The sequence below is a fragment of the Scophthalmus maximus genome, chromosome 20 (genome assembly GCF_022379125.1).
Source record: "Scophthalmus maximus strain ysfricsl-2021 chromosome 20, ASM2237912v1, whole genome shotgun sequence".
In the NCBI taxonomy this organism is placed as follows: domain Eukaryota; kingdom Metazoa; phylum Chordata; class Actinopteri; order Pleuronectiformes; family Scophthalmidae; genus Scophthalmus; species Scophthalmus maximus.
Genome location: NC_061534.1, coordinates 6,184,419 through 6,205,815, shown reverse-complemented (window position 1 = coordinate 6,205,815; position 21,397 = coordinate 6,184,419). Strand labels below are relative to the sequence as shown.

Sequence of the window (21,397 nt, the reverse complement as noted above, 5' to 3'; positions counted from 1 at the left end):
TCCATGTGGGCCTGAACCCTGTGTGGCAGCAGCAGCTCTGTTGGCCACCTCTGTCTCACTTTGAAGGGCTTCAGTTATTCCATCACCACTCAATGTTACACACACCAGATACGGATTTTCCTCTGGAAACCTCCCCTCCACAACCGCTGATGATGATGATGCTGATGATGATGATGATGATGATGATGATAATGAGGAGATTATGATTGTCTATCTCTCCACCTAGTGGTGAGCCGAATGCAAATGAACCGTTGAGGTCACCCTTTGCTTCAGTCAAGGGAATCTGGTATTATTCCCTCTCATTCTAAACGAAACAATTAGTGTGGTGGTTATATTCTACACTGGCCTACTTTGAACAGAATCTGTGGAAATTGTTTCATTTTTTTTTCATTACATGGTTAGAGAGATAAAATAAAGTTTTCTGTCTCCTGTGTCCTACTGGTATCTCTGACTCATAGCTGAAGAATCCAGATCAACTTCTATTATTAATATTATTACCACTACTATAATTAACTGTTGACATCATTACTTCTTTAAGTGTCACAGTTATTATTGTATATAATAAGAAACAGTCTGACAAAGGTTACACTATTGTTCCAGGTCTCTCTCCCCTTCTCTCCCCCTCTTTCCATCCATCTGTCCTCACACCCTGTGACAGGTTTTGAGGTGAGATTGAGATTATTTTGTCCCCACGTTTGTCTCATATTGTCGAACTTATTCGATTGTCGAATAATTTAATCTCCACTCCACTTGTTGCATTGCGTCACGTCATCAACATTAAGACATGACAATATTAATTCGACCAGAGTCTGTGCCTTCTTTTAAGTCGCTTTTAAAAACCCATTCCTATAGACTTGCTTGTTTGTGATGTTGTCTTGTTATATCGTCATTGTTGTTTTTATCCAGATATGTGAGCTGAAAACCGCACTATTGTTGGAATTGCTGATTTGAATTGTCTGTGATTTGTATGTTTTTGTGAAAGCACTTTGTGAGGGTACCTCTGAAAGGTGCTATATAAATAAAAATATTATATTATATTATATTACAATACGAATTTGACCAAAACAAAACAACCCCCCCCCAAAAAAAGGCTTTTATTTTGGTGACACGCTGCTGAAGGCGCTGACGTCAAATGTCCACAGCTGGAACAGCCCCGCGCATGCGCACTCGTCGCAGGGGCTGTGACGCCGTCTGTTGTGTTGGGGACCATCGATTGTGACTTTTGGCGAGTCAGCTGTGCTCGTTTCACGCGGTGACGGAGCTCATTCGCCGCTTGTTGGACGACGTTAACTTCATTTCATTTATTTCGGTCAAGTTTCTCGTCGTATTGCCTCGGGCCAGTGGAAGTGAGGACATCTTCTTGTATATAAACAAAAAAAACAACAAATAAAAAAACGCAGCGAGCTGCTTTTTTTTTTTTTTTTTTTTTTTTTTAAGGTGGCACGTCAACGGCAGCTGCACCAGCAGCGCGAGGCTCCCCGCGTTCCCGTCTGTGGTTGTTGATCGAAGTCAAGCTAACTTCGTGCTGGTTGCCAAGAGATGGAGATGACGACGACGCCGACGACGCGGCTTCGCTAGGAGTTTACAAACTCCCGAACTTTGTGTTCCCCCGGCGAACATGCGAGCAGAGGCCGGCGCGTTGTCAGCACGGCACAGTGACCGAGGAGGCGAACGCGCCCGCCGCTGCCCCGGCTTCAAAGGGATGAAAGGAGCTCGTGTCGCCAACGCGGAGGGCGACCTGAGGCCACCGGGCCACTCGCCCGCGTCTTAGTGGGAACACGAGCGACACTCGCCGGGGCACAAGATGGAGACGGTGGGCAAATTCGAGTTCAGTCGCAAGGACCTGATCGGACACGGCGCGTTCGCCGTCGTCTTCAAGGGGAGACACCGAGAGGTCAGTTCTTACTCCCCGGTCCCGGCCACTAATGTCGCTGCATCTGTTAATAATAACTAATGGTGTCTATTGTAGACTTAGAATCAATCGACTGGTTTTGTCCGGTGTCGTCTTGACGTGCGTCGCCTCCGTTCGCCCAGCTGGTGCGTTTGTTTTCGTCGTACGGCCTTAAGAGGCCCGGGAGCACACAGGCGGTCCCTTGACACGAAAACAAACAGGCAGCTAAGAGGATGAAAAGGCCTTAAAAACACATTTAATCCATTTTTTTTTTTAAAAAACGATATTTTCTCAATGCACGATTGTCACCATGTCCGGGTCTTTGCAGCAGGAGTATAATGCAGATGGTGCATATTCAAATATAGGCCAGCAGACGTGTATTGTTTTCCACCAGCAGGCTCCACACAGTGACTGAGGCCATTGATGGACATGTTAAAGCATGTCCTGCAAGAGTATGAACTCATAACTGCTTTATAGTTATGTCATTACACACTGCTAATATCTGCTAATATGTTCGAGGCAGTGTGTGTGGTGGGGGGGGGTTGCAGGCCTGTAGCATCTTTTAGTACATATGCATAAGGATGCATGTCATCCATAATTGAGGACAATGGCGTCTAATGACACATATTTGCAGTACGTGCATGATATAAATAATACATTCAAGCAGGCTGTAAGGTGAAATAAAAAGCACATTAGGACTGTAGGAAATGTTTAAGTCAAGACTCACAGGCAGCTCTGCAAAACCGCCTTGTTGTAACCAGGGGCATATCACAATAAACTTTATTTATATAGCACTTTTTTATCAGCATAGAACGCTCCTCAAGGTGCTTTACATCTTAGTGGATCAGAAGCTTAGAATCAGAACATATTAAGACAATAAAGGATGTTTAAAGACAACATCAATAGAATAAGCTTTGAGCTTTTGTTTTAAATGACATGGGCTTGAGAGTAATACTTTAAATATCCAACTATATTAGATGTGGTGGAAATCCCTCATTTTGATCAATAAATGATGCCAAGAAAAAAAACAATGCTGTACACATATGCTGTCATTTCTACTTTGTGCAATGATACATTTACCAAGCAAAGGCATGGAGTAACCCATACTGTGAATTAAATCAGATTCATCCACCCAAAAAAGTTTTGTGTGCTTCCAGAAACACGACTGGGAGGTGGCGGTAAAATGCATTAACAAGAAGAACCTGGCCAAATCCCAGACACTGTTGGGGAAAGAGATTAAAATACTCAAGGTAAGTCAGAACCTCTAAAAAAATATATTTTTACTCTTAAGCCAAGAGTTGCCTGGTTTCCAGTTTGTGGTTTTGTATAAATATGTAAAACATTATTATTATGAACACAACTCACACAACTATGAACACAATGTGTGTTTATTACACACACATTTGGCTGTTGGTGTGGTAATACCATATTTTTTGTTGTTCTTAATGTTTCAGTAGCTAGCGCTGGAGAGGTGCCACGTGTTTGAGAGAAATATGAGCAGTGATAATCTCAACATGATAATATCCTTGATGTCATTGTGAAAGTAAATGGACAGTAAAGTTTCCCAGCTACAATGTGGGAGACTGCACAACTGGACACCTCTGTAAAGAATGAAGCAAGCGTTGATTTTCTTGTCATTTCTGCAGGAGCTGAAACATGAAAACATTGTCGCATTACTGGACTTTCAGGTATGCTATGCCACACTCGCAACACCTAACATCTAGATTATGACAGGAACAGGCTCATGTGTACAAATGTAATTATCACTCCTTTTATTGTCCCAGTTTTCCCCCAACAGTCTGTGCTCATGAAGTCGAGCAAATGGGTTTGTTTTTGTTGGATGTCACGATGTGTCTGTCTGTCACATGACCCACTTCTGTCTCATGCAGCTTGAATAGTTTTGTTTTGCCTGCTTATTAAGTGAGGCCTTTGCGTGTACAGCAAATCCTTGTGAAGTTTCAGTAAATACTTCAGCCTTCGTGTCAGGTTGGGGTCTGTCATCATTTCCCCGTGTTTACATCCTGTCTACGGTCACATGGCCTGTTCTTGTCAGTCTCCTCGATGAGGGCTTTCTGGAAGGTGTAGTGTCTTCGCCTCAGGCAATCCTGCTCGAGTGTTTGTTTCCCTTTTCATGGAAGAAGTCAGGTGCATAGGGTGCACATAAGGTGTTTAAAACAGGGCACAGACACAAACACAGAAGAATCCAGAACATAACGTGAATCCACAGTCACAAGCGACGTTCCTGCCTGTAGCCTAGTAACCAGTCTGAAGCTCACTGTGGCACCCCCAACCAGACCGTTAAGATAGCACAGCCCCCTGCCCCCACACAAATACCTTTTTTTTAACTCACCAGGTGCTTCTTTTGTCTTTTTAGTCCACGACAGACACTCTGCCATCTGCTCAAAAACATGTAATGCACAGGTTGTGCTCATCGTCACATCTGAGAGAACTGCAGTAGTTCAATGCTAGGTGGGGGATGTTCTGCTTATAGGAGAAACTCCAATGAAAAAATGCCTTTGTTAGGCTTTAGAACACTTGTATCATATGTTGCAGGAATGCAAATGCAATCCAACTCCATCTTATTATAACTTAAACTTAAATATTGTGGTCTTACTTTCCCATTTGATATCTCATTTTTGATAACTGCATATTAATTCTGGTGGAGAGCAGATATTGTAGGTTTCCCAGATTGGCCCTTAAATGGATAAAGCGGTAGACGATGAATGAATGAATGGATTAACCCTGCTTTGACCCAGAACTCTTCATGAGTATCTTAAAGAAAACTATTTACAACTACTGATCATGTTGTTGCCCATACAAGGACCCCTTATATGCCATAAGCTAGGATCTTTATACCCACTCACAGTGGTCTGTCTCTCAGGGCATCGGGGACGGTCTGAGCTGTCCCATCTGCAATAAAAACCCAAAGACCACCAACTTAAAGTAAGCCTGATGCAGCTGAACTAAACGATCTGTTCCTCCGGCTGGTGGATTCAACCAGATACTGAGTTGAGGTCAGGCCACAGTCATCTGTTGCCATGTGATAAGAGAGGGAGGCCCGAGCCGGCTGCAGTTACAGACGGCTTGTCTGGCAGAGAGAGTAAATAACAGATGTAAGAAGAGTCGCTGATACCTCAGATGTGCAATACCAAGTTTTCCCAAGTTCTGTACTGTACTGTTTGTTGGTGGGAGCTTCATGAGTTAGCATTTTACAGTAATTCTCACTGTCTCTCACTCGCCCTCTCACTGATTCGCCCATTTGTGTCGATGATGCTGTTGACAGCCGCGCCAACTGCTCTGATTCCCTAATTGTTTTTGGCTCAGTGTGAATGTAGAACTTTGTGTTGTTGTCACATTTGTCATTAAAGGATTCTACGGTTTAATCTGCTCTCATGCAAGGAGCATTATTTTACTTGGATATTATTACTTGGATAGCTTTGGTTAGCAACAGCTGTGTTTCTACTCTTTTCCCCCAATATCTCTGATGCTCAATTTTCCCCGCAACCCCTTTAGACTGTTGCTTCTCTCTCCGATACAAATCACCAGCTTTAGTTTGCTTGGACACGACCGAAGAGGCCCAGCACCTCCTGGTCCTTCCTTTGCCTGTCACGGACATCTGTTTGTTTACGCCCACTCTTATCTTTCCTCTCTTTAGGAAACTGCAAGCTCAGTGTACCTGGTAATGGAGGTAAGCATTGCTGTGATGTTTGCCTTTGTTTTCCGAGCGCCGTATTGTCTCTGCTTTGCAGGGCAGCCCGGACAGGGCCTGGGCTATAATTAGCTGTGTCCTCAGGCGACAAGGGCAAATAGCCATCAGTCAGCATCCAAATCGCTTTTTCTTTTGGCCTTATTCCATCTCCCTGATGAAAAGCCAGACAGGAAACAACATTTGTGAACTACTCTGGCCTTTGGGCTTAAAAAAAACAAAACGTTTTTGTCAGTAAACAACAGAAGAACTTAGATTTAACAGTAACATTCAAGATGAGCCATGTTAAATGCCCAAAATCATGTTGACATATTGATCTTTATGGCAAGGCACAGGGGGCCTTGATGGTCATGTTTTAGTTCTTCAAATCAGATGTTGCACCATGACATTTTGTTAAGATTATTCCCACCCTAGTTCTTTCAATCTGTTTATTTTTTTAATTCACATCCTCTGGTGGAGTCTTCTTTGGGTCCAAGTTAAGTTATTAAAGTAAAATAAACAGCAAGTGAACAGGAAATAACGGCAGTGAAACTGGGACATGAACTTGGTAAATATTGTGTCTGTGTGAGGGAATACACGTAACATTCACAGATAAAAATAAAAGCTTTAAGGGAACAGCAGATTAATTTCTCCAACTCATCCCATTTATTATTATCGTCATTGTTTTGTGGTTATCGCTGCACCTTAGAAAAGGAAATGACTTGCCAGGCAGGCTTTCAGAGCCACTCCTGTCACATCACACTCCGTCCTTTCCTGGGTTCATTCATATTTATAATGCTGGAAAAAAAGAGCAAGTTTATGAATCTGTTAAATGTGAACTCTTCAGCAAATCACACTTTGTGAGATTGGGTGATGTCAAACACTTACCTATAGTTACACATCAGGCTTCATTGTTATCTGTGTTTCCTAATGTGATTCTTTTTCATCTCCTTCTTCCTCCGTTTCTGTTACTATCTCTCTCTCTCTCTTTCTAATCCCAGTACTGCAATGGGGGTGACCTTGCTGACTACTTGCACTGTAAGTGAAACAATTCATCTAAAGTGCTTTTCAGTGGAAGAATCCATTGAACTGATGGTAAAATGTCATCCGTGTTGCTTGATGAAACAGAATCTCTCCCTTAAAAACCAAGGTTATGAATGTTTTCATGCAAACTAGGTGAATATTTGGTGTTTGAAATATTATATATTGCTGTGTGAGTGTTTGTTTTGACAGGGAACCTTGCTCAGCAACTTTGCTACTGGCTTTCAAAGTTGGAAAACTTTGAAAGAACGATTCTTCTTCTTAATCGTCAAGTTTTTTAGTTCTCTTCAATTTTCCAAGAAGATTTAAAGAGTATACGTAATAAAGTATATGCCGCAAGGCTGCCAAGTCACAACGTTGTCTTTTAGGCTTCCTGTGTGACCGCAGAAAGCAGCAACCCAACGGCACAAACAGATTTGGAGCTTTAGTAAAGGATACAGGAACTTACAGCACCTCGGGCTGAAAATAGACTTTGACATACAGTGTAATAAAACCCACAGCAAAACTTCCCCGAGGTTTTCTCCTGTCTTCATGCATCACACGCACAGTTTGTGAGGACACCGCCCCCTTTCAAATGAGTCGACACTAAGCTAACAAACTGGGAGGAAAGTCTGATGTCGGCCTTCGTGCGTACCTCCATGTGCACATGCTTCGTCTGCCGGAGGTCCTTGCACACATGGCTTTGGATTCACTGTCCACTGTGGTCAAGGAATTCTTAACTTTTTCCTGGCCCAAGTCAAGCCTGAGGGCTTTGACACTCTGTTGGAAGGCAGGAGAGAAATATGCAAGACTAGGGACACACAGAACCACACTGTACCACTGTAAGACGAGGGAGAGGATTGGAGGGAGAATGTGACAGGAGAGGTCCGAGATCAGATCACCAATATTTTAACTGAAATGTTAGCAATAAAATTAGATGCTTTATTTACACATGAACTGAAGCTCTGTTAGGAGAATGTGTGCTTTGTTGAAATTTGAGAATTTAGAAAAGGTTCCATTCCAAAGTCCATATCTGTCTCATATACCTTGACATGTGTACTTAACTTTGTGTATTGTATCCCTGTTGTAATGCACCAGCTTTGTTTTAATTTGTTTTCTATTCGTTCACCTCTGGTTTCTCCGCAGCCAAAGGCACGCTGAGCGAGGACACCATTCGGGTTTTCCTGCAGCAAATTGCAGGGGCCATGAGGGTCCTGCAGGCCAAAGGCATAATCCACAGGGACCTGAAACCCCAGAACATTCTGCTCTCCTACCCGCAGGGACGCAAGTCGCACTCCAACAACACCTGCATCAAGATCGGTAGGTTTGAGATTTTTAACATCAGAACAGATCTTAAACTGCAGCACCGCTTGCTCTAAACATGAAACATTTGTCGCACATCTGTTAAGTATATGCAAAATGCAAATAAAGACGGTAAAAATGAATCCCATTTCAGATGTGTGACCACACAGTATGTGGGTGTATATTGGGATTTAATGGTAAAGCACCAGAAGCCTACTACAGGAGCAAAGACTAATTGAATTTCATGACGCTCAATATGAAAATCCCTACAGCATAATGAAGCTCCTAACAGCACTTTTATTGCAACGGGGACCTAATAATGATTTTCCCGAGGTAATTAATTCCACTAAGATTATAAAACTAATCTTATTAGATGATTCATATAGATGATTTTTACTTCTTTTACCTCAGCAGTGTTTGTAGTCTTCTTCTGATAGAGCACAAAAAATACCAATAAAGACAAAAACCTATTCACAGATACATGATTTATGTATTTGAGCTTCACTGGGCTGATCTTATATGATGATATTTGTGTAGCGACAATTAATCGCCACATTGAAAAAGTGTCACGAGTGAGTACAGAGGAGCGAGTGTGTGTGCTTGGAAATTCTGCTAATCCGTAAGCCTGTTAATTCTCCGTTTCATCTGGAGAGAATCGGCTGCCCGGCGGGAGTGAAGTCTGAGGCTGGTGTCGGTCCCAGTCAGAGCAGAGTGGTGTAATCCTCATGACTCCACGAAAAACCTGCTCAGTCAAACACACACATTGATACACACACACATTTGTACCTACACGGATGTCAGGTACAGACACACAAGCACACGCACATCAACGGTGATGTATGAGGGGAGTTACTAAAAATGATTTGTTGACTTGTTTAATTGGCAGTGTGCCGGGGCTTAAGGACATTAGGTAACCTTTAGAGTTTGTCTTTGAATTTATTATCTGTAAGTGAAGAATACATTTTCTCTGCTGTAGAGAAAACTTGTCCTGAGGCATTTATGGGTTTGTAAATATTTTTACTAAACCATAGGACCCGGGTGGGTGAGCTCCAGTGTGATGACACTGCGTTTTCATTTTACCGCTAATCGCAGATTTAAGATATCACTGGGAGAGTAATAGAATGTAGAGTTTTTAGAGCCCGACCGATATGTCGATTAGCTGATAGTATTGGCTGATGTGAGCCTTTCATAGACATTTAAGTATCGGCAGAATAAAATAAATAAGTTAATAAATAGACCATTGGGCTGGGAACCTGTAGCTGACAATAATGACTTTTTTCATAGCTTCAGACTTATTTTTTGCAGCCATCTGCAGTTCTTCTTTGAAAAGGTCTTTTCGGTTTTACTCTTATACGATCACTTTGTGATGGTCCTCAGGATCTGAACCTTTTCCGTAAGGAGATAAATCTGCATTTGCTCCGAGCACCAAATGATAACTCATTCATCTTCTGCCTTTGCTTGTTCTGTATCCTCCACCTCCCCTCCTGCCCCCTCCCCTTCTATGTCTCTCTGCAGCGGACTTTGGCTTCGCCAGGTACCTTCAGAATAACATGATGGCGGCGACGCTCTGCGGGTCCCCCATGTACATGGTAAACACCATTTTGTAGGTTTTTTACATAATCAGGAAAAAAAATAATTGCTAGCATACGGAAATGTGTCAGCTGGTTGATAAACCAAAGAAAATTCAGATTTAATGCCTTCTGTGTATTCATACTAAAAGTTAACTGGTCCATCATGGACAAATGGGAACTTTTCTTAATTTTTATTTTAGGAATAAAGGATGTTTTGTGATTTCTGAGATTTGTCTGGTCAATTAAATTCAATTTTATTTGTATAGCGCATACATACATCACAACATACATTGTCTCAAGGCACTTTACATAGTGAGGTCATAGTGAGGATGTTGATCATCCGCATTAGGGCCAGCCCTACTTGATGGTGCAAAAGACAGATTCTGTCATTATTCTTTGTGTGAAACGGCTACATTTTACAGTGGCAGCTGAACCCAATCTCTAAAAACTGTCCAGTACAGTAATAATGAGAACTCAATCATCTTTTTGAATGTTCATCAGATATTGTTTTCTCCCTCACCAGGCTCCTGAGGTCATAATGTCCCAGAACTATGATGCCAAGGCCGACTTGTGGAGTATAGGGACCATTTTGTTTCAGTGCCTGACAGGAAAGGCTCCTTTTCAGGTAAACACACTAGTTTCATTGGTTGTATGCTAATTTTTTCTTTTCTTTTTTCTTTGCATTTGTGTAAATTATGCATGTTTTTCTCAGTATGACCTTTTGTTCACTTTCAACCCTTGTGTTTTGGAAGTAAACAAAACATCTCCTGTCTCAAGATCATGTGATGGATGAGGAGAAACCTGAAAACCAGGCAGCTTGAAAGGCAGATGAAAGATGAAACTTCCGTCAAACTTATATCTAAACCAGCTCAGCAGCATTTCAGACGCTTCCCGTGGAGCTTTATTCTTTGCCTCAATCACAGGCATTTAAAAAAAACAAAAACATCTTTTCTGGCATCTGTGTATGTGTTGGCAACATACTGATACTGTTACTGCACTAGGACATTATGCAACTGTCATATGCTGACACTTACATTGCAGACATATCGGTGGTTCAAGAAAAACATAATCACATGACACCAATTCCTCCCTTCAGTCACTTCCTGTTTGTTTTCATGTCAATTAGATTTATAAATTCATTTAAAAAAAATTGTATATGTAATATGTGTGTATTATATTAGATCTGTCAGATCTGTCATTGCTTTTAAATCCCATCTTAAATCATTCAAGCTTCAATCTGAATTTAAATTCAATTTCTTAAAGTTTTATTGTCCTTTTATACAATAAAACATTAATTTACATGTTGTCAACCTTCTCTCTTACCCTTTGCCATCTTCAGGCCAGCAGTCCCCAGGACCTCCGGCTGTTCTATGAAAAAAACAAGAATCTCAGCCCCAAGTAAGAAGTTACACTGAGATGACAGCATGGTTATTTTTCATGTTACCAACACATGGTAAAAGACTGGGAATTCACTGAAGTAAATCTGCTAATCTGCGTGATCCTAAGACATGATTATATTTCAGAATAGAATAAAGAAAAGTGAAGCTCCGGCCCAACCTCTCCAAACACACCCTGTTATCTTTGACTATGTGTTGGTGTCACTACAGTGCGATGGGAATCTCACCTTCTAGAAAGTTGCTACCAGTCACGGCCATCTGGGGTGTTCCCACAGCACTTAGTTTACAACATTGTCGGAGATGACAAGCCCCCGGAAAAAACCCACCAACAACTCACTCTTTTACAGCACAGTCTCCTCGTTTGTTTTGAACTTTCAGTTGATCCAAGCTGCCTCCCGAGTCCTGTGTTCAGGAATTTTGACAGCCGCAGAAATAGGTTGAAGTTGCAGATGGCGAGTTTATAGTTGTTTTATCTACAATAGCAGGTTTCATATTATGTGACCCTAAGAGATTCCCATGAGATCGTCTTTTTTTCTTCTTCTGCACAGCAGCAAACTTTTGTAAATTTGTATTGTTTGTTTGCAGCATCCCCAGAGAGACGTCAAGTCACCTGAGACATCTGCTGCTGGGTCTGCTGCAGCGCAACCACAAGGACCGCATGGACTTTGGTTAGTGAACATCACATTAAGAGACGTTACAGTAAAATGACTAACACAGTAGACTCTGTGGTGTCGATGCAGACTTACACTGATAACCTGATGGTTTGATGTAATTTTTTTTAGTAGAATGTTATCTAGTTGCGTTGCGCAGGCAACAGACGTGACAAAATGTTCCTCTGAATGTGGCGTTTTCATTTAGTACAGACGTGTTAGATTATGAAACAACACCCACAGAGAAGACGAAGACTGTGCGTGTCTGTCTGTCTGCACAAGAGGTGATGGGTTGTGTAAATTCTGTATTGAGTCAATGACGCTCCTTCCCACCGCTTCCTTCTGATCACATTTCTTCTTGTGTTGTTGGCAGATGAGTTTTTCTGTCATCCTTTCCTGGAGGCGAGCTCATCAATGAAAAAGAGTAAGTAAGAATAGAAAATACATCTGAGCACTTCTTCATGTACGAAGAAACACACAGAAAAACTGTTTACATTCAGTTTTTCTGTGTACCCTTAAGTTTTCCAACAAAAATGTTTCTTTTTTTTGCTGCAGCAACTCCTCCTGTGACCATGACCTGCTTCCCAAGCTCCGCGTCAGCCAGCTCCTGTAGCAGCTCCTCCACCTCTCATCTCGCATCACCACCGGTTTGTGTTTATTATTTTTGAATATAAAAAGGCTTTGCTTTTAATGTGCAGTCAAAGAAGCCAACTGAGTCAATAGCTGCTCGGCCCCTTCCCTCAGTGTTTCCTCTTTTGTCCTTCCTGTTGTGCTTCTCTTCTTGTGTTTATCTGCGACTCTCCTTCTCTGCGTCCCTGCAGCAGTCTCTCGCTGAGGTTCAGCATTTGCGTGCCAAAGCTCTGGCCTCCCCGACCCAGGAGGCTGCCGGTTTTCTCCTCAAGGACTCGTCCGGAGGGGGCGGCAGCAGCAAGAACTCCTCCTCCTGTGACACCGACGACTTTGTCATGGTGCCTCCTCACTTCACCAGTAAGAAAACTTGCAGTATCTAGAAATGCAGTCTGTTATTATTCTTTGACGCTGTGCTTTATGCTTCTTATCCATTGAATATAGTGTACAATAATTAAGAAATAATACGTTTGACTTCTTTGAATTTTTGTCGTTGTGGTTAATGTTTCTGGTTTTCCAGCAGGTGAGCTGACATGTGAGAGTAAAGTGCTGCAGGACAGCCTGATGAACAGCGGGTAAGAAGCAACTATGATTATGATACACTGATATGTATTCATGTTAACACTACTACAGAATACGTTAGAAATAATTAATATTCAGCAATTCCATTTCATATTCTGTTTTCCTTTTTAAGACATGGCACCGTAAATATTCAGCGTCTCCTGTTTCTTTTCTCCACTGTAACCAGCTCTCTTCTGGCTTCTGCTGGTCTCTGCAGTCAAGTCAAAACACCACCACACTCACCTTCCTACAGCGGCTCCCCCAGTCCTGTCAGGTAATGGCACACGGCTCAAAGTTTGGTTGTGGCCATGCATGTGGTGCTGTGTAGTTCGGAGGCTGGGACACTATCAGAGATGGAAATATTTAATGGCAGAATGAAGTTAATGAAATTCTCTGATACCAACTAAATTCATTCATTCATTCCATGTTATTGAGATGTCTAAATCTTATATTAGCAGGCTATGTATGGGTGAATTATGTTGCTCTCTGTCGTTCTTGAGGTGGAAATTGTACGTTGAGAATGGCCCTGGCGTCCAAGTAACATTAGATCTCAGTGATTCCTCTGTATTAAGATATATTGTTTTTATAAATACAAATTATCTGCAGAAAATTTAAATTTAAAAGAAAAAAAGTATTTAATTTACAGATCGTGTTATCCGTACAAACAGTGTTCATAGATTACGAACGCTGTACATGTTTCAACAGTGAATACTAATTCACACTTAACACACACACACACACACACATACACACATTCTCTCTCCTCTGCTCTCTTGTCTAACCGTTTCCCTTGGCACACTCTGTTCCTCTCACTGTGCGACGACAGGCCCAGTGAGTTGCCGGGAAGTAACTATGGCGGTAACCATGGAAACCGCAGTCAGTCATCGCCCATCCCGGTCCCCACTCAGGTCCAGAACTACCAGCGCTTGGAGCAGAACCTCCATTCTAGCAAGCAGGATGGCTCACCACGGTCCGTATCCACAAATAACACACACTGTTCCACTGTTGCAAACGCAGATATGTGTGTTAGCATTTACATTTCTTAAACTGACTGCAGTGACTCATGCGCTTGACATTATTAGGCTCTCGACACCGGTGCATCGTTGCTACAGTGGAAGCTCGTTGGCCTTCGCTCGGACCGGACCTTCACCACCCTACGGGCAGGCAGCGGTGACCACCACCACTCGCACGATCTCGCTGGGAGGCGGCAGAGCTTTCCAGCTCTCACCTCAAGGTAGTTCAGGGGCCAGTCTTCACTTTGTATACCACTTTTGCAGATGCAGGTCACAGATTTGTCCAAACTTTTACCTACAAACTGAATAAAAACTTGTATGTGTTACAGTGACAAATTTGTAACTAACTGTTTGTTTTTTTTGCTTTATTGTAGTGGAGCTGTCGGAAATTAATTAGTCAGCCAATTGATTAGTTTAGAGACCTGAAGAGATAAAAGTATCCACATGAAAAAGATAGAAAAATAAAAATAATAATTTCTTTTACTAAATTACTTTCCAAATTTTATTTCTTTCTCATCTTTTTAATCATCTATTCACTCGCTGCATCAATTAATCCTTTAATTTATTTGTAAAGAGGAAATGCTAAGCAGTCCCTGGTTTGAGCTCTTTGTATATGAAGATTATTTTTTTTTTTGGTATTTTGATTTATCGTAATCAGGTATTTTCAGGCTGGGAACTGATGGTTTGACAAAACAAGCTATTTAAAGACGTCGTCAACAGGGTTGAGAGAAGGAACCAACCACCCACGTACACAGACTCTCTCCTTCTCACCACCAGTCGCTCTCTCGTCTCCTCTGTGCCTCACACTGGCGCAGGTCATTAGCTGTGTGGATGTGAGTGCCAGCAGGGCAATGGAGGAGTCAGGCAGGACTTCTCTACCATATCTGCCATCTCTTGGTAGATTTTTAGTTGTTTTGTCATGTCTGACATCTTATTTTGTGATGCCACCTTCTGTCTGAAAGCAAAAAAAAAGAAGAATATATATTTATATATATTCTGACCTCCTTCTGTCCCACTATTCCGTTGCAGCTCCTCATCACATCGAGCCCCGACCGACTTCTCAGCAACACCCACAGACGACAGGACTCGGCACACGGCTCCACAGCGCCCCCTGTCTGTTGGAGTGCGTCAGTGGTGGCGGCAGGCAGAAGATCAGGAAGCAGCATTCGGACCCGGTGGTTGCCCCGTCGTCGGGCCTGATGGCCGTCCGTACCTTACACTCTTCCCCCAGACTGAGTGAGCTGATGCAGCGCAGCCCCCTTCCCACCATCCTGGGCTCCCCCTCCAGGGTTAGACCGCTCTGTTGAGATAACACAGCACCAGAAATACAACTTATCAAGCACTTCAAACTAACCTGTGATGTATTTCCAACTCTCTCTCTCTCCTCAGACCATCCCGCCGTTTGATTTCCCCAAGCCCCCCAGCTCTCCGAACCTCGTGACCTTCCTCGCGCAGCAGGGCTTGGTCATCGGCTCTCCTTGCAGCAGGACTGCCCCGACAGATCCCAGAGAGCCCAGACAACAGGCGCCCACGCAGGCCGCCCAGCCTGCACACTGCATCTACAGACTGAATGATGATCCCAAGAGCTTTGGAAGGTTAGACTGTTGTTTCTCATTTTGTTTCCCTACAGATACAAAGAGGAGCAGGGCTACAAAAATGACAAAGCTAGTAAGGATTAGGAATCTCAAGCAGAGGAGCTTTAAAAATACAGATTGTGTGGTGGGGTACAAGGATGTTTTTGTGATTCTTCTAACTTTATTTTGTCTTGTGTTCTCTGCTCTGTGTCTCCTTGTCCCCATCTCCGGCGCAGGTCTCAGAGCGCCGGCCGTCTGTCTGACATGCTGCTGATGGCTGCGTTTGGACCAGGTGGACCTGCGGGTGAACGAGGCAGCACAGAGAACCTGACCTCTGAAAAAGCCATAGAAATAACAGGTAGGAAAAGTCTGTTGGTCAGGATTTACTGATGTTTGTAAGCAGTTAGTTTTTTTTTTATTAGTGGCTCAGTATGATTCTTAGATACAATTTACAGGCTGTAAAAATGACTTTTACGCAGGTATAAGAGCCAATAATACATTAGTTTCATCTCTCAATCATTGCCCTTCTCTGTCCTCTAGTGCCCCCCAGTGGTGGGGTAGGCCTCGCACCTGGATCCAGCAGCCCGGCACAGGTGATCTTCACCGTGGGCTCTCCTCCCAGCGGCAGCACCCCACCTCAAACCTCCAGACAGAGGAAATACTCAGGTAGCACATGCTCACCCTGACACAGTTACACAACAAGATATTTGTCTCTGTGTCGCCTCTGCAGCAAGTGGGAAATCTGCATTAGTATTTTATTCTGACGTCATATTTCCATGATGGGGAATTAAAAGTGATAACACAATCACATGAGTGATTTTCCTGTCAAACTATTTTCCAATTGGTAATTCTTACTTAGAATATTTATTGAAATAAAAATTAATTTAACTGCTTGATCAATAATTGGAAAGCATTCTCACCTTAACAAGCAGCATGGCTATACTCCACACACTATTTGTCCAATCTGTTTATCTATAGTTGCTCATTGATTCTGCTGTTATAAAAGCTCAAAAGAGAAAAGTAATGTAATTTGATGAACAAATGATTTAAATGTTTCATACTTTTGTCTTTTTCTGACTCCCGCAGGCTCGTTTATATCGGTCAGCCCCGCGGGCTCCCTCACAAGCCGTTACCCCCAGACAGGCGCCTATCTGGACGGCTTTGAAGCTCCTTCTAGTCCCCGGTACAGTTTCACTGATCCTATCACAGCCAACATGGGAGGAGGCCCCGTGACCTTTGAGGCTCCAGAGCTGCCTGAGGAGACACTGATGGAGGTGAGATGCTGCCCCCCCCCCCCCATAGCTCTGGAGAGTAAGAGAGAAAGGAGTCATCACTTTGACTGAAGATTGTCCAGAATTCCTCTAGGGAGTGAGGAGTTGGGAGAAAAAATAGAGATTAATGTAGTTGACTTGGTGTCCTCTGTTTGAAATTCTACCCTCTCCTTCTCTCTCGGTCTGACTCCCTCCCTGCATCTGTCCTGTGAGTGCAGCAGGAGCACACGGACACTGTGCAGAGCCTGCGGTTCACGTTGGACTTTGCCCGTTGTCTGATGGAGGTGGCCGGAGCCCGCGGTGCCGCGGTGGTCGGGGAGCTGGGGGACGTTGCTCATCCCTCCCTCTTTCAGCAGCAGAGCCTGGTAGCAGATCAGATAAGCTCACTGAGCCGAGAGTGGAGGTAAGGAGCCATGTCAAGTGTGACTGCTTTGGATGGAAAGGGTCTCCTGGCTGTGCACCATGTAAAACAGCCGTAGGGATTAAAACAGTTCTGTGTTCGAGCAAATTCAGATTTTCAGCAGACAATAAGCACATGTACAAAGCCGACACTGGAGTCTTGACTGAAACATGTCCAGATGTATAATAAGAAAATTAAAAAAATTCCAGGATGCCAGGATTCACACTCTTCATATGATAAACATTTTAGAAATTCCCAGAAGGAGCGAACAACACGTTTTTGATTATCGCTTCATCAGATTCACTCTGGACGTAGTGAATCTGGCGATGTGTGCTGTGAATTTTTTTTTTCTCATTGTCCTGCACCAGCTGGCACACAGGATAAGCACTGCTGTGCACGGTTATGTTCAATTTTTTGTCAAAATATTTTCTCTTCAAGGTTTGAATGCAAATTTGCACCAGGTCAACAGGAACAGGCTTGACTGAAATGCAGTCAGCCGAGTAGTGGGCTGTGGAGTATTAATGTTTGACGGTGTTCTGTATTTCTGTGACCTCAGCCATGCAGAACAGCTTGTTCTCTACCTGAAGACTGCAGAACTCCTGTCCACTGCCTTACACACAGCCAAGGAGCAAGTGAAACAGGGCAAACTCTACCCGTCTGCTACCGTCAAACAAGGTATGACCCCATTTCATCTTGGAAAGAGAGTTTCACTACAGCAGAGGTCACAGTGAGTGCCTTTGTAGCACATTGATTTCAATTTGTCTTATCTTCTGTCCGTTTACAGTAGTGAAGAGGCTGAACGAGCTGTACAAGTCTAGCGTGGCATCCTGTCGCACTCTCAGCACACGTCTGGAGCGCTTCTTTGACAGGAAGCACCGTCTAATGGACCAAATCACCTCCATCACCGCAGAGCGGCTGCTGTTTAGCCACACAGTGCAGATGGTAAGCATGAGGAAAATGTGAAGACACTGGATCTGTGAGCATCCAGTTATTAACTGAAGTGCATGAATGGCAAAGTCATCCTTCCTATCTCTCTTCATTTCCCTTTTTGAACTCAGGCTCCAAGAATTTGCTCTCAAATTATCGCATTATGGTCACAGAAACATAATGCTAAAATCCTGTCGTCATCTCAGGTTCAGGCTGCTGCGCTGGACGAGATGTTCCACCAGGGGGAAGCATCAGTGCTGCGCTACCACAAAGCTCTGCTGCTGATGGAGGGCTTGTCTCTGCTGCTCACTGAACAGGACGACATCCTCAGTGTTAGCAAATGTAAGTTTTGTCTTGTCAAGTCATCTCACACAAAGCAGGGATGTGTCCACTCGGCACCAGCAACATTCATTCCTTCATTTTCTATGGTTACAATTAGCTTTTTATTAACTTTCTTTTTTTTCAAAATGTTCTATCTTTACCAATGTCGCGAACTGGAAATAGTTTTTACACAAAATGTCTCCAGTAATAAAATCTGCTTTAGAATGGGGAAACTTGCCTAGCATCTAAGGGGAAGACAAAAAAAGGATCACAGGGTGCATCATGTTCCTTGCGACTCATTTGCTCTAAAAGTGACAAAACAGTCAAACGCAGAAATATGGCGTGGCAGAATATGATGAAAATAAACACCTGACACCGTGTGGGCCAGCCTTATTAGTTGGTTGGGTTGCGACTCAAAAACGTTGACAACCACTGATCTATATGGTGATGTTAAAATTAATATTTCAGCCTGGGCAGGTATCACAGGGCTAATGTACACAGACTCTACACAGCTAACCTGCACGTCCTCATGCACATGACTTGTGCTTCCCTTTATCTCTGTGTCTGCAGGTAAGGAGTGCATCGAACGCCGCCTCACAGCTTTGCAGTCGGGACTCTGTGTTTGAGAGTCGGACACGGCCTCTCTCAGAGTGTGGTCACGATGGCGACAAACCCAATTAACGGCCCCACATCACAAGGTTTCTCAGCGAGAAATGCTTCGGTTTCCACAAGAAAACCAAACACACGATTTCACTCTTCCCCAAACCTCCAGAGTTTGTGCTCTTTGAATGGCTTGACATTCATGTTCGAGTTTTGGACGGCGGCAGTGACTTCTCCCCTAACACTAAACTTGGGCCATGAAGCGTTTGAGCTGTGAACGAATGTCTGCAGTCGTGTCTATGTGAAAGGACTTTGCTCCTGGTACTGACATTTTTTGTTGTTGTTGCAAGAAGTAGTTCCCTTGACGAGGTGTAAGACACGCAGGAGCGATCATTGCCAAGTAGTCAAGTATATAGATATAAACACATAATATTTTAAGAAGGTCAAATAGACTTGCTTCAAAATCTGCTACAATCAAATTTGTTATGTTTTTCCCAAAATCAGTAGCTGGAGGGAAAGAACAGTTTTCTGCTGTACACCTACAACATGGACGTTTGCTGATGAAATCCAGGATTGGCCAGGAATCGTGCTAATCACATGCCTCTGTCCTCGACCATTTGTTTGATTTGTTGGGTTTGTGCTTTCTTGCTTTTATGTTATTGTTACTCGCTTGCTGAAGGGATGTATTTTACGGCAATATTACAGTTTGTGGCCGGAAAATGCATACAGGCACTATTATACCAGACTGGCCAAAATGTAGTTTTTGCGTTCTGTTATATTTTAGACTGACTATGGGTATTTTTGTTGGTTTGAAAGAAAAAAAAAATCCTTGTTTTTGACACTTTATTGATTCTATACTAGCTCAAAGTCAAAAGACCAAGTCCCCTCGATGAAAGAATGACTTTGTACGTATTTTATTTTTTAAATAGTGGCAGGGGGAACACTCTGCCACACTGCTACATGTACGACATTAGCTTTTAATTCAACTGGGACTGAAACTGATCACAGTCACGTTGGAGATGCTGCAATAACCTGAGGTGTATTCATCAGGTATACAGGAGCTTAGGTGTTGCTGTCGGTGGTAATCTCCATATTCTGTCTTTTTATGTTTTTTGTTTTTTTAATGGAGTTTAACCAGTATAATCAAATTTGAATGTAGCACTGACAGGAGAGAGACACCATAAATATAATCTTAGACTGATCCCGGGACAAAAGGTCCGAATGTTTTTGCACTGTTAAAGTACTGTATAGAACGATTCTCGAGTGGAACATTGCTAAATGCTTTCTGGAGATACCCTGGACAGATTTTTCTCATTTAAAGATTTCTACTTCCATTCTTTAGTGCCGTTTTTAGTTTGGTGTTAGAGTTACTGTCCGAAGGTTGTGTGTGTTAGATGTGCGAATGTTGACAAAGAGATGGTATAAGCTATGAAACCTTACATTTATTTAAGGGGGAAAGAAGGAAAGGAGAATTTGCTTTACACTGAAAGAAAAAAGATTTGCATCAAGTGTGTTGTTTTATTTCAGAGTAGACTGTGGGTGATGATTGTGTTTGATTTAAAAAAAAAAGTGATGTGTTGATTTGGAGTGCTAGTTGAAAATGTTTATTTTTTACCTGACATATTTGAGCATTGTTGATCTTGACCTTCGCCATACATCCCGGCAGGACCGTTAATCCTCCTCAAGTGTGGCCCAATGGGAAAGGACAACTTATACTTTTTGTTGCTTTCAAAGAGATGTGTGTGCGCATAGAAGATAACTCAGCAGAAGAGAGAACGGTGGAAAGGTTTTTCTTTGTGAAGATTTCTTTGAATATACATGACATGTATTTGATTTGTGGCCTTTTGTCAGAGAACTTTTTGTTTGAAGTTGTCTTTGACAGTGCTCTACATTCTGTGTGTGTTTAGAGATTGTTTTTTTTGAGCGAACATTCCTTATATCAGTCTCCACACATACTGCTCTGTTCAGTCAGCGTACTATAGAGTGACAATGTCCCAAAAGATGTCGGCAGCAGAAAGATAATTTGTGAAGGAGTTCGAAAGAGTACGGTGAAGTGTCCTTGAGCATCTAGGGTTGCTGTTCGAAGTATCGTGTGAAAGCAAACCATGGCATGTTAACCATGAAGATTAGTCTTTGGTATGTGCACTCCCACAGTCGATCTATAATTTCATTTGGTTTAATCGCTCTGTATGTTTGCTAGAGAACGTACCTGAATGTTTGCAATTTAGTTTTTTTCACTTATTCTGTATTACCTGTAAATATTGTAAATTAAGTTATTGTTGTTATTGTATCTATGACGCTGCAGGCATAGAGAGAGAGAGAATCAGAGCAGAACCATGGCACACATGCACATTTTCCAAAGAGTACGCCTCCTGCTGATCTTCCATCTTGTCACTTTCCTTCACAAAAGCATTTTGATGCTGTCATATCCCTGACAGACACTATCGCAGCATCTCTGTGTGTGGTGTAACCTTTACTGTCTGAGAGTTGCAACATGAATAAAGTGAAAGGAAAAGTCTCAAAGTGATGCGTTTCCTCTGTAGCTTCACATTGTCCTATAGAAGATCATGCTCACATTGGTTTTGTT

The 21,397-nt window shown here is 42.7% G+C and overlaps 1 protein-coding gene across 2 annotated transcripts; it reads left to right on the top strand.

Moving 5' to 3' along the window:
* The first annotated feature begins 1,172 nt into the window (after positions 1–1,172).
* On the top strand, positions 1,173–21,328 carry ulk1b (unc-51 like autophagy activating kinase 1). Of its 2 annotated transcripts, none has more exons than XM_047329631.1 (28): positions 1,173–1,346; positions 1,438–1,894; positions 3,049–3,141; positions 3,538–3,579; positions 5,547–5,579; positions 6,578–6,614; positions 7,743–7,916; positions 9,414–9,487; positions 9,993–10,094; positions 10,809–10,867; positions 11,452–11,534; positions 11,890–11,940; positions 12,072–12,163; positions 12,338–12,503; positions 12,667–12,718; positions 12,892–12,978; positions 13,531–13,674; positions 13,787–13,938; positions 14,747–15,006; positions 15,107–15,312; positions 15,528–15,649; positions 15,832–15,957; positions 16,378–16,565; positions 16,781–16,965; positions 17,519–17,637; positions 17,747–17,904; positions 18,096–18,231; positions 18,781–21,328. In XM_047329631.1, the coding sequence occupies exons 2-28, from the start codon at positions 1,805–1,807 to the stop codon at positions 18,834–18,836; spliced, it is 3,087 nt and encodes a 1,028-aa protein (XP_047185587.1). In that variant the 5' UTR covers positions 1,173–1,346; positions 1,438–1,804; the 3' UTR covers positions 18,837–21,328. The 2 variants fall into 2 exon arrangements, with proteins under 2 accessions (XP_047185587.1, XP_035465230.2); XM_035609337.2 differs by having other exon boundaries at positions 1,174–1,346; positions 12,664–12,718.
* The last annotated feature ends 69 nt before the right edge of the window (positions 21,329–21,397 follow it).

Bases quoted from the DNA above. Each gene is read 5' to 3' on its own strand.
- ulk1b (XM_035609337.2), top strand. From the start codon at position 1,805: ATGGAGACGGTGGGCAAATTCGAGTTCAGTCGCAAGGACCTGATCGGA. The intron at 5,580-6,577 runs GTAAGCATTGCT...TTCTAATCCCAG, and splicing joins CAGTGTACCTGGTAATGGAG to TACTGCAATGGGGGTGACCT. The intron at 13,675-13,786 runs GTCCGTATCCAC...TGACATTATTAG, and splicing joins AAGCAGGATGGCTCACCACG to GCTCTCGACACCGGTGCATC.